General features: G+C 45.4%; 1 protein-coding gene across 1 annotated transcript in view; it reads right to left on the bottom strand.

Moving 5' to 3' along the window:
- The window catches only part of LOC140202256 (uncharacterized protein C6orf118-like), a 60,763-nt gene that overhangs the window by 24,052 nt on the left and 24,296 nt on the right, over nt 1–12,415 (bottom strand). The window contains exon 6 of the mRNA XM_072267133.1: nt 518–564. Coding sequence (XP_072123234.1) covers nt 518–564 — 47 coding nt within the window. The remainder of the gene's footprint in view (nt 1–517; nt 565–12,415) is intronic.

Below are 12,415 nucleotides of genomic sequence, written 5' to 3'. Positions count from 1 at the left end.
ACAGAAGACTGTAACAACAAATGGAATTGGACATACACTCTGGAACTAAACCACTGGATTTACACCAGATTAAAATCCTAGACTGGCATTTCTCAAATGTAGTCTAAAGACGGTACTTACAAAGCAAGACCGGGTAACTGGTTTCTAATGTTTGCAATGCAGTGTCTCATCTCTGAGGCAGGGAGCAACGAATAAGCAGAGTTTTCATTTTTAATTGTAGTTTCTTTAAACTGTTTATTTATGTCAATATATATGCTTATCACCTTAATGAAAATTACAATTAAAGCTGACATTGTCAAGTCTTTTCAGATATATTCTTGGAGCTTATGAAATGACCTACCATATCTAACGATCTATTAAGGTGGAATATTTTGGATTTGCCATTATTTTAGAACTATTAAAATAGAACTCAAAGAAAACACAATTACCCCAACTTAATCTGTAATTCCCAGAACTCCAGGGCAATCCTGCAGGATAGGAACTCTGTCCAAAGCATTGATTTTAAAGATTGATTTACCTTGCTGCTTCGGTTTTGGAAGTTCCCTCTCAAGTTCATTCCTTAGCCTGAAAAGAAACACGATTACCAAATATGTTAAAAGCCTGCATCTGTTCTATGCAATAAGCCAGGTGAGACATGGGCCCAACTTTTACAGGTTACAATTACCTCCCAATCATCACTCCATTCAGGGACCCAAGATCATCCATTGACCTGATCGAACACAGTTACCTGCATGGGTCAGTGTTAAGTGGTGACTAGGTGTTGACCAACAGCTGGTGTTGTAAGTTGAAGTTAAGTCATTTGATATTTAAAACATTCCAATGCATTTCAACTGTAGTTAAAGTGTGAAAGGTAAAACTTCCATGAAGAAAGAGAGTGCACAATTGTGAGACTGGCATCATTTGTTCTGAGGAAGACCTTTATTGATGACCAAAAATCTGTTAGCCACATTAAATCCCAAGATTTCACATGTTAGTGCATTCACAGTCAATGTTTACACAAATTTCACATGCTCAGTAACAGATGTGTTTAGCAATTGTCTTTTCTATTGAAACATCGTCTTACGGTGTAAAAGAACGTCTACAATGCTATCTTTTTAAATGTTTGGGTATTTAAACAACCAAAGGGTGCAGGGTTAGTGACCATTAATCAGTCTTTCAAGCACCTGAATCTACTGTACACAGCAGCTTTATAATTCTACTAAATACCCTCATGAGAACTGAATAAAATGAAGGCAATTGGATCAATAATACATTATTAGAGCCCAAGTTACAGAAAGGAAAGGAGACCATTCAGTCTGTTATGCTTATTCCACCAATCAATAAAATTAGACATGGCCTTTTACTTTGTTTATCTAATTTTGGGGAAAAAAATCAATTGTTTTAAGTAATTAGATAGTCCATACACAGCAGCTAAGTTTTAGTCTCCTACTTGGAGGATTGGGGCCCAAAGCTTTCTGTGTACCCCCAACAAACTAATCACCTTGCCAACTACCCAAAATATCTTTGATCCAACCTCCACTATGTCCCCTGCCCCATCTTGGCAAGTCACTCCCCCACAGTCACAATGACAGCAAGATTATCTTCCCTTTTTTCCAGTCTTCTTCTGCGGGTACCTAATAAAGTGGCCACTGAGTATATATGGAAGTGGTAAATGTCTAATCCTGTAACCTTTGCTGCAATTCATCATGGAATTAGTGAACAACCAAATGAAACATTAAATTCAGTTTTATTGAACAATGTATTAACTACTATTTCCCCATGTGTCTACTGCATAAACATATGGCTGAAATGGTTCTAATATCATACATATCAGAATAGTCCAAGGTCTGATATCTACCCTAGAGTGTTAGCTAATCACAAAATTGTCTGAGATGAGGCTCAAAATGTTACTATAACACTATTATAATACTCTCTATGTACAATCGGTGGCCACTTTATTAGGTACCTAATAAAATGGCTACTGAGTGTGGGTTCCTGGACCTCTGTTGCTGTAGCTTTGACGTGTTGTGTGCTCAGATGCACACCACTGTTGAAATGCGTTGTTATTTGAGTTATTTTCGTCTTCCTGTCAGCTTGAATCAGACTGGCCATTCTCCTCTGACCTCTCATATAATGAGGCGTTTATGCCTACCAAACTGCCGCTCACTGGACTTTTTTTTTGTTTTTCGCACCATTCTCTGTAAACTCTAGAAAGTGTTGTGCATGAAAATCCCAGGAGACCAACAGGTTCTGAGATATTCAAAATCCCGTCTGGAACCAACAATCATTCCACAATCATAGTTTCTTCCCCATTCTGATGTTTGGTTTGAACAACAACTGAACCTCCTGACCATGTCTGCATGCTTTTATGTATGGAGTTGCTGCCACATGATTGGCTGATTTGATATTTGCATTAACGAGCAGGTGTATGGATGTACCTAATAAAGTGGCCACCAGCATATGCAATATGGAAACAGAACTTAGCAAAGTCATCCAATTCTGTTATTTATCCGTATGATCATTTTACTTGTTTTATTTTTAACAAACTAAACTTTATTCAGAATAAAAAATTATTTACAAGATAAACCGTCCCATGCCTCTCCTGTCGTTACACGCATGGTCAATGTTTTCCATACTGTTCTCGCACTGCTGCCACTCGTGTGTCTTCTGGGGTGGTATACTAACCACTACAATAATTGAGCGGGCTTTCTTCACCCCCCCCCGGCCCTTCCCTCTCCAGAAGGAGAAGAACCTTATACTGTGATCCTTCCCCAACAGGCCCTTATAGTGGCTGCACCAAGTTTCAGTGCGTCCCTCAGCATGTACTCGTGGAACCAGCTGGCAGCATTCTACAATGGACAACAAGCTTCAGGCTGACCAAAAAGCAACTTTCACTGAACTGATGATTTGCCAGCATCTCTTGACATTTGCCTCCATGTATGACCCTGGGAACAGCCCATAGATCTGTCATACAGCTGCTTGAGATGAAACGCGACACAGGCCCTTTCATCTTTCACAAACCCACAGTCTAAAAAGAGGTGGGCTATTGTTTCTTTCCCACTACAGTCATCCTGCGGGCAGCGGACTTCAGGGATGATGCTCCAGGCATGCAGGAAGGATGTGACTGGGAGGGCTTCTCTCACTCCCAGCCAGGTGAGGTCTGCCAATGAGGCTTTCCGCCAGATTGTCTGGACAGTCTGCTCTAGAACCAGCCCACTGTGTCCATCGAGCCCTTCTCCTACAGTGTCTGCAGTATGTTCTGTGTTGACCACTGCCTGATGGCCTTGTGGTCAAAAGTGTTGGTCTGGAAGAACTTTTCCGTGAAGGACAGGTCATGATGCATTTGAAATCCCCAGCCAGAACAACCAACTGGGACGTTGCCAGCAGTGCTGGGAGCTACTCAAGCACAGTCAGCTGTTCATTCTGCGCAGGAGAGGCATACACATGGTTAAGCTGCATTTCAGTATTTTACATCTGCCACTGGGGCGCCCCCCGCAAGCCACCTCTTTGACTTGGGTGATTGAGAAGTTGCCTCCCTGTAGCAGAATCCTCAAGCTGGAAGCATGACAATCATTGCCCACCGACCACACAAACCATGGGGTCACCATCGTGACCAGCACCAGTTGTTGCAGAGCTGTGGTAGCCGGGACTCCTGTAAGGTGGTCAAATCGGCATTGATCTTGGCCAGCCACCGTAAGGCACTGACACATCTCAATGTCCTCTTTACATTGCACACGGTTAACAAGGCCAGATTTAAGTCCGGGATTAGTTCTTGGGGCAAAGCTCTCATCCAGGTTACTCAGAATGAACCATCATGCCCATGGCTTTGGTGAACTGTTGCACTTATTGTTGGCTCAGGTACTGAGGATAATCCTCCCACCGTGTGTGGCGGTGCTGGTAGTGTGAGTAGGTTGGTAGTGTGAGTAGGTTGGGGGAAGGGAGGTGGAGATGGTCACTGGTTCAGGTACTGAGGATAATCCTCCCACCGTGTGTGGCGGTGCTGGTAGTGTGAGTAGGTTGGTAGTGTGAGTAGGTTGGGGGAAGGGAGGTGGAGATGGTCACTGGTTCAGGTACTGAGGTTAATTCACACCCCCGGGTGTAGCAGTGCTGGTGGTGTGACTGGGGGGGGGGGGTCTCATCACCGGTTGTCCTCTAAGATCCTGCACCTGACCAGCACCTACCACCTCTCTGAGCTGGGGAGCTGGGAGTACCTGACGCAGGCCTGGTCCCAGATTCTCCGAGCCGGGGAGTGGTGACTGTGCTGCTCCCAGTCTCCCACAACTGGAGAGTGGTCGGCAGAACTCCTTCCCCATTCGTATTTTCCCTTTCTGACCTTTCCCCCCGTTATGCACTTCTTCTGCCTGGGCTGCTGGTTACCCACACCTGCTTCATCCTCCAACGAAGATAGGCCTGTTCACTGCCCTGCCTTTTTCTTCCCATTTCTTTTATTTTCTTCAGCCAGCTGTCTCTTGGATGTGTCTTCTGAGACTTTTTCCTCTTCATCAGCTGCCATTCTTCTTCTTGTCCCTCTGCCCTCCATTCCTCTAAGGACTCTGCCTGGTCTTGTGGAGGGGCCTGGGTAGAGGATTGGGGACTTGAGGTGGTCAGCCTTCCCTCAGAGTCTCTATACTAATGCTGGGCATGGCCTTTGCACTGGTAGTAGGCGTATTGGCATTTGCCTGAGCCTTATCAGTGCCAGCTCCCCCACTTGTTGCCTGTGCATAGGAGCCAACACGTTTTGGGCAGGACTTGTAGAGGTTGCAGTATTTGTTCTCCTGGCAGTCCTTTCTGTGGTGGCCTTTCTGTTTGCAGTTCTTGCAGATGACTGCATTGCATTGAGCTGTGGCATGACCATGCTTGTTGCAGTTACAGTGTGGCCCAGGATGAGAGCAATGATGAAGCCATCAGAATCCACCCTCAGCTTGATCTTGACCTGGTGCTTGCTTGTCCAGATCACAAATATGTCTTTTATGTCCACACAGTTTCCTGTGCCCTCGACATAGCGGGCATGAAAGGTGAGGACGTCCACAATGGGTACAGGTAGGTTGGACATATGCACTGTTATTACAAGCCCCTTCTAGGCAGGGATGGTGAGAAGAGGCTGGACCTTCAGCAGCCACAGTAGTCCCTCATTCTTTTCTCTCTAAAATCCTGCAAGAACTTCTGCCACCTCTATGCATACTTGAAGGTTATGTCGAAAAAGCCTTAGGACCATAAGACATAGGAGCAGAATTAGGCCATTTGGTCCATCGAGTCTGCTCCACCATTCAATCATGGCTGATCCTTTTTCCCCCTCCTCAGCCCCACTCCCCAGACTTCTCCCCCAACCGCTATTTCCGTGGTCAATCAAGAACCTATTAATCTCCACCTTAAATACACTCAACAACCTGGCCTCCACATCTGCCTGTAGTAATAAATTCCACAAATTCACCACCATCTGGCTAAAGAAATTTCTCCACATCTCTGTTTTAAATGAAGCACCCTCTAACCCAGAATTGTTCCCTCTTGTCTTAGACTCCCTCACCATGGGAAATATCCTTTCCACGTCTACTCTGTCTATGCCTTTCAACGTTTGAAAAGTTTTAATAAGATCCCTCAGAGAGTACAGGCCCAGAGCTACCTAATGTTCCTCATATGATAAGTCTTTCATTCCTGGAATCATCCTTCTGAACCTCCTCTGAACCCAGTGGAAAGTGGCCAGTGCGTGAGTGGGCCAGTGGAGGAGTGGAGCTTTGAGGCTTTGACTTGAGAGGCTTCGACGAGAAGAGGCGGAAGACAAGCTAGCTCGCAGTTAGTTTTTACAGTGTCTCCTGAGACGGTGATGTGCCTCTCATGTGAGATGTGGCAGTCTTGGGGGAACTCCCCTCTCCCGCAGAGTCACATGTGCCAGAAGTGCATACGGCTAGGCGATCTGGAAAACCGTGTAAGGAATCTGGAGCAGCAGCTGGATGACCTTCGACTCATAAGGGAGAATGAGGCAGTCATAGATGAGAGCTAAAGGGAGGTAGTCACACCTAAGCTGTCGGAAGCAGGTCGTTGGGTGACAGTCAGAGGGGGGAAAGCAAAGGTGGGCAGACAGGTAGTGCAGAGCACCCCTGTAGCCATTCCCCTGAATAATAAGTTTACCGTCCTGGATACTGTTGGCGGGGATGACCGACCAGGTGTGAGCCACGGTGGCAGGGCCTCCGGCACTGAGTCTGACCCTGTGGTGCAGAAGGGTGGGACGGAGAAGAGGAGAGCTGTCGTCATTGGAGACTCTATAGTCAGGGGAGCAGACAGGAGATTTTGTGAACGTGAGAAGGACACCTGCATGGTTTGTTGCCTCCCGGGTGCCAGGGTCCGGGATGTCTCTGACTGGGTGCACGACATCCTGGTACGAGAGGGAAAGCAACCAGCAGTCGTGATACATGTTGGGACCAACGACATAGGCAGGAAGAGGGATGAGGTCCTGAAGTGTGAGTTTCGGGAATTAGGCAGAAGGCTGAAGAACAGGACCTCAAGGGTGGCGTTCTCAGGATTGCTGCCAGTGCTACGTGACAGTGATGGTAAGAATTGGAGGAGATGGCAGTTGAATGCGTGGCTGAGGAGATGGTGCAGGGAGCAGGGTTTTAGATTTTTGGATCATTGGGATCTCTTCTGGGGAAGGTGGGACCTGTACAGATTGGATGGGTTGCACCTGAACTCGAGGAGGAGCAATATCCTTGCAGGTAGGTTTGCTAGCATGGTTCCGGAGGGTTTAAACTAATTTGCAAGGGGGATGGGACCCAGAGCGATAGAGCAGTGAAAGAAGTGCATGGAGTAAAGCCAGATCTAACATACAGAGAGGCTTTGAGGAAAGAGAAACAGAATAAACAGTGTAAAGACAGTAAGGTAGAAGGGCTGAAATGTGTGTACCTCAATGCAAGAAGCATCAGGAACAAAGGTGATGAACTGAGAGCTTGGATACATACATGGAATTATGATGTGGTGGCCATTACAGAGACTTGGCTGGCACCAGGGCAGGAATGGATTCTCAATATTCCTGGATTTCAGTGCTTTAAAAGGGATAGAGAAGGTGGAAAAAGGGGAGGAGGGGAGGCATTACTGGTCAGGGATACTATTACAGCTACAGAAAGGGTGGATAATGTAGCAGGATCCTCTTTTGAGTCAAGATGGGTGGAAGTCAGGAACAGGAAGGGAGCAGTTACTCTATTGGGGGTATTCTATAGGCCCCCTGGTAGCAGCAGAGATGCAGAGATACAGAGGAGCAGATTGGGAGGCAGATTTTGGAAAGGTCCAAAAATAACAGGGTTGCTATCATGGTGACTTTTACTTCCCTAATATTGATTGGCACCTGATTAGTTCCAAGGGTTCAGATGGGGCAGGGTGTATCCAGGACGGATCCCTGTCACAGTATGTGGACAGGCCGACCAGGGGGAATGCCATACTAGATCTAGTACTAGGTAATGAACCGGGTCAGGTCACAGATCTCTCAGTGGGTGAGCATCTGGGGGACAGTGACCAGCGCTCCCTGGCCTTTAGCATTATCATGGAAAAGGATAGAATCAGAGAGGACAGGAAAATTTTTAATTGGTGAAAGGCAAATTATGAGGCTATAAGGCTAGAACTTGCGGGTGTGAATTGGGATGATGTTTTTGCAGGGAAATGTACTATGGACGTGTGGTCGATGTTTAGAGATCTCTTGCGGGATGTTAGGGATAAATTTGTCCCGGTGAGGAAGATAAAGAATGGGAGGGTGAAGGAACCATGGGGGACAAGTGAGGTGGAAAATCTAGTCAGGTGGAAGAAGGCAGCATACATGAGGTTTAGGAAGCAAGGATCAGATGGGTCTATTGAGGAATATAGGGAAGCAAGAAAGGAGCTTAAGAATGGGCTGAGAAGAGCAAGAAGGGGGCATGAGAAGGCCTTGGCGAGTAGGGTAAAGGAAAACCCCAAGGCATTCTTCAGTTATGTGAAGAAAAAAAGGATGACAGGAATGAAGGTAGGACCTATTAGAGATAAAGGTGAGAAGATGTGCCTGGAGGCTGTGGAAGTGAGCGAGGTCTTCAATGAATACTTCTGTTCGGTATTCACCAATGAGAGGGAACTTAATGATGGTGAGGACAATATGAGTGAGGTTGATGTTCTGGAGCATGTTGATATATTAAGGGAGAGGAGGTGTTGGAGTTGCTAAAATACATTAGGACAGATAAGTCCCCAGGGCCTGACGGAATATTCCCCAGGCTGCTCCACGAGGCGAGAGAAGAGATTGCTGAGCCTCTGGCTAGGATCTTCATGTCCTCGTTGTCCACAGGAATGGTACCGGAGGATTGGAGGGAGGCGAATGTTGTCCCTTTGTTCAAAAAAGGTAGTAGGGATAGTCCGGGTAATGACCAGTGAGCCTTACGCCTGTGGTGGGAAAGCTGTTGGAAAAGATTCTTAGAGATAAGATCTATAGGCATTTAGAGAATCATGGTCTGATCAGGGACAGTTAGCATGGCTTTGTGAAGGGCAGATCATGTCTAACAAGCCTGATAGAGTTCTTTGAGGAGGTGACCAGGCATACAGATGAGGGTAGTGCAGTTTATGTGATCTATATGGATTTTAGTAAGGCATTTGACAAGGTTCCACATGGTAGGCTTATTCAGAAAGTTAGAAGGCATGGGTTCCAGGGAAGTTTGGCCAGGTGGATTCAGAATTGGCTTGCCTGCAGAAGGCAGAGGGTGGTGGTGGAGAGAGTACATTCAGATTGGAGGATTGTGACTAGAGGTGTCCCACAAGGATCTGTTCTGGGACCTATACTTTTCGTGATTTTTATTAATGACCTGGATGTGGGGTAGAAGGGTAGGTTGGCAAGTTTGCAGACGACGCAAAGGTTGGTGGTGTTGTAGATAGTGTAGAGGATTGTCAAAGATTGCAGAGAGACATTGATAGGATGCAGAAGTGGGCTGAGAAGTGGCAGATGGAGTTCAACCCAGAGAAGTGTGAGGTGGTACACTTTGGAAGGACTAACTCCAAGGTACAGTACAAGGTAAATGGCAGGATACTTGGTAGTGTGGAGGAGCAGAGGGATCTCGGGGTACATGTCCACAGATCCCTGAAAGTTGCCTCACAGGTGGATAGGGTAGTTAAGAAAGTTTATGGGGTGTTAGCTTTCATAAGTCGAGGGATAGAGTTTAAGAGTTGCGATGTAATGATGCAGCTCTATAAAACTCTGGTTAGGCCACACTTGGAATACTGTGTCCAGTTCTGGTCACCTCACTATAGGAAGGATGTGGAAGCATTGGAAAGGGTACAGAGGAGATTTACCAGGATGCTGCCTGGTTTAGAAAGTATGCATTATGATCAGAGATTGAGGGAGCTAGGGCTTTACTCTTTGGAGAGAAGGAGGATGAGAGGAGACATGATAGAGGTGTACAAGATAATAAGAGGAATAGATAGAGTGGATAGCCAGCGCCTCTTCCCCAGGGCACCACTGCTCAATACAAGAGGACATGGCTTTAAGGTAAGGGGTGGGAAGTTCAAGGGGGATATTAGAGGAAGGTTTTTTACTCAGAGAGTGGTTGGTGTGTGGAATGCACTGCCTGAGTCAGTGGCGGAGGCAGATACACTGGTGAAGTTTAAGAGACTACCAGACAGGTATATGGAGGAATTTAAGGTGGGGGCTTATATAGGAGGCAGGGTTTGAGGGTCAGCACAACATTGTGGGCTGAAGGGCCTGTACTGTGCTGTGTTATTCTATGTTCTATGTTCTCTCCAATGCCAGCAGATCTTTTGTTAGATAAGGAGCCCAACACTGTTCACAATACTCAAGGTGAGGCCTCTCTAGTGCTTTAAAAGCATCAGCATCACACCCCTGCTCTTACATTCTAGACCTCTTGAAATAAATGCTAATATTGCATTTGTCTTCCTCACCACCAACTCATCCTGCAAGTTAACCTTTAGGGTGTTCTGCACAAAGACTCCCAAATCTATTTTCATATCAGATTTTTGAATTTTCTCCCATTTAGAAAATATTCTGCACATTTATTTCTTCCACCAATGACCATGACCATGCTTTTTTCCAACATTGTATTTCATTTGCCACTTTCTTGCCCATTCTCCTAATCTGTCTAAATCCTTCTGCACCCTTTTTGATTCCTGAACATCACCTGCCCCTCCACCAATCTTCGCCTCGTCTGCAAATTTAGCAACAAAGCCATCTATTCCATCATCTAAATCATTTATATGCAGCATAAAAAGAAGTGGTCCCAACACCGACCCCTGCAGACTGGTTGGCCACCAGTCACTGGCAGCCAACCAGAAAAGGATCCTTTTATTCCCACTCGCTGCCTCCTACCAATCAGCCAATACTCTCACCATGTTAGCAACTTTCCTGTAATGCCATGGGCCCTTAGCTTGGTAAGCAGCCTCATGTGTGGCACCTTGTCAAAGGCCTTCTGAAAATCTAAATATACAACATCTACTGCATCCCCTTTACCTATCCTACTTGTAATCTCCTCAAAGAATTCTAACAGGTTTATCAGGCAAGATTTTCCCTGAAGGATACCATGCTGACTTTGTCCTATCTTGTCTTGTGTCACCAAGTACCCCATAACCTCATCCTTAACAATTGACTCCAACATCTTCCCAACCACTGAGGTCAGGCTAACTCGTCTATAAATTTCCTTTCTGCTGCCTCCCTCCTTTCTTAAAGAGTGGAGTGACATTTTCAATTTTCCAGTCCTCCAGAATGATGCCAGAGTCCAATAATTCTTGAAAGATCATTATTAATGTCTCCACAATCTCTACCACTACCTCTTTCAGAACCCTAGGGTGCAGTTCATCTGGTCCAGGAGACTTCTGTACCTTTAGGACTTTCAGCTTTTTGAGCACCTTCTCCCTTGTAATAGTAACTGCACTCACTTCTCTTCCCTCACACCCTTCAACACCTGGCACACTGATAGTGTCTTCCACAGTGAAGACTGATACAAAATACTCATTCAGTTCATCTGCCATCTCCTTGCCCCCGATCATTATTTATCCAGCCTCATTTTCTAGTGGTCCTATATCCACTCTCATCTCACTTTTTTTTTTACATACTTGGAAAATTTTACTATCTACTTTGATATTGTTTGCTAGCTTGCTTTCATATTTCATCTTTTCCCTCCCAATGATTCTTTTAGTTACTTTCTGTAGGTTTTCAAAAGCTTCCTGATTCTCTATCTTCCTGTTAATTTTTGCTTTGTTGTATGTCTCCTCTTTTGCTTTTACATTAGCTTTGACTTCCCTTGTCAGCCACAGTGTACTGTTTTGCCATTTGAGTATTTCTTCATTTTTGGAATACATCTATCCTCACCTTCCTCTTGTTTTCCAGAAACTCAAGCCATTGCTGCTCTGCTGTCATCCCTGCCAGCATCTCCTTCCAATTTACTTTGGCCAACTCCTCTCTCATACCACTATAATTTCCTTTACTCCACTGAAATACTGCTACGTCAGGCTTTACTTAATACCTATTAAATTTCAAGTTGAACTCAGTCATATTGTGATCACTGCCTCTCAAGCGGTCCTTTACCTTAAGCTTCCTAATACCCCCGGTTCATTACATAACACCCAATTCAGTATAGCTGATCCCTGAGTAGGCTCAATGAGAAACTGCTCTAAAAAGCCATCTCATAGGTATTCAACAAATTCACTCTCTGGCGATCCATTGCCAACCTGATTTTCCCAATCTACCTGCATGTTAAAATCTCCCATGACTATCATAACATTACACTTTTGACATGCCTTTTCTAATTCCTATTGTAATCTGTAGTCCACATCCCAGCTACTGTTGGGAGGCCTGTATATAACTACCATCAAGGTCCTTTTACCCTTGCAGTTTCTTAACCCAACCCAACAAGGATTCAATACCTTCCAATCCTATGTCACATCTTTCTAATGATTTGATGCCATTCTTTACCAGCAGAGCCACACCACCCCCTCTGCCTACCTTCCTATCCCTACAATACAATGTGTAACCTTGGACATTCAGCTCCCAACTACAACCATCCTTCCGTCACGACTCAGTGATGGCCACAGCATCATACCCGACAATCCGTAAAAGTGCAACAAGATCACCCACCTTACTTCTTATACTCTGTGCATTGAGGTATAACACTTTGAGTACTGTATTTGCTACCCTTTTTGATTCTTCATCCCTAATACACTGATACTCATCCTGCTGGCCGTAATTTTGTCCTAACATCTGCCTGCCCTCCTGACAATCTGAATGCACGCTATCTTTGCTTTTTTACCATCCATCCTATCCTGAATCCCTACACTCAGATTCCCATCCCCCTGCCAAATTAGTTTGAACCTTCCCCAACAGCTCTAACAAACCTGCCTGCAAGAATATTGGTACCCTTCGGGTTCAGGTGCAACCCGTCCCTTTTGTACAGGTCATGGCTCCCCCAGAAGAGATCCCAATGATCCAAGA

Source organism: Mobula birostris, chromosome 8 (genome assembly GCF_030028105.1).
Source record: "Mobula birostris isolate sMobBir1 chromosome 8, sMobBir1.hap1, whole genome shotgun sequence".
Lineage (NCBI taxonomy): Eukaryota > Metazoa > Chordata > Chondrichthyes > Myliobatiformes > Myliobatidae > Mobula > Mobula birostris.
The sequence above is the reverse complement of the archived record's forward strand: the minus strand, read 5'-3'. Positions and strand labels throughout refer to the sequence as shown.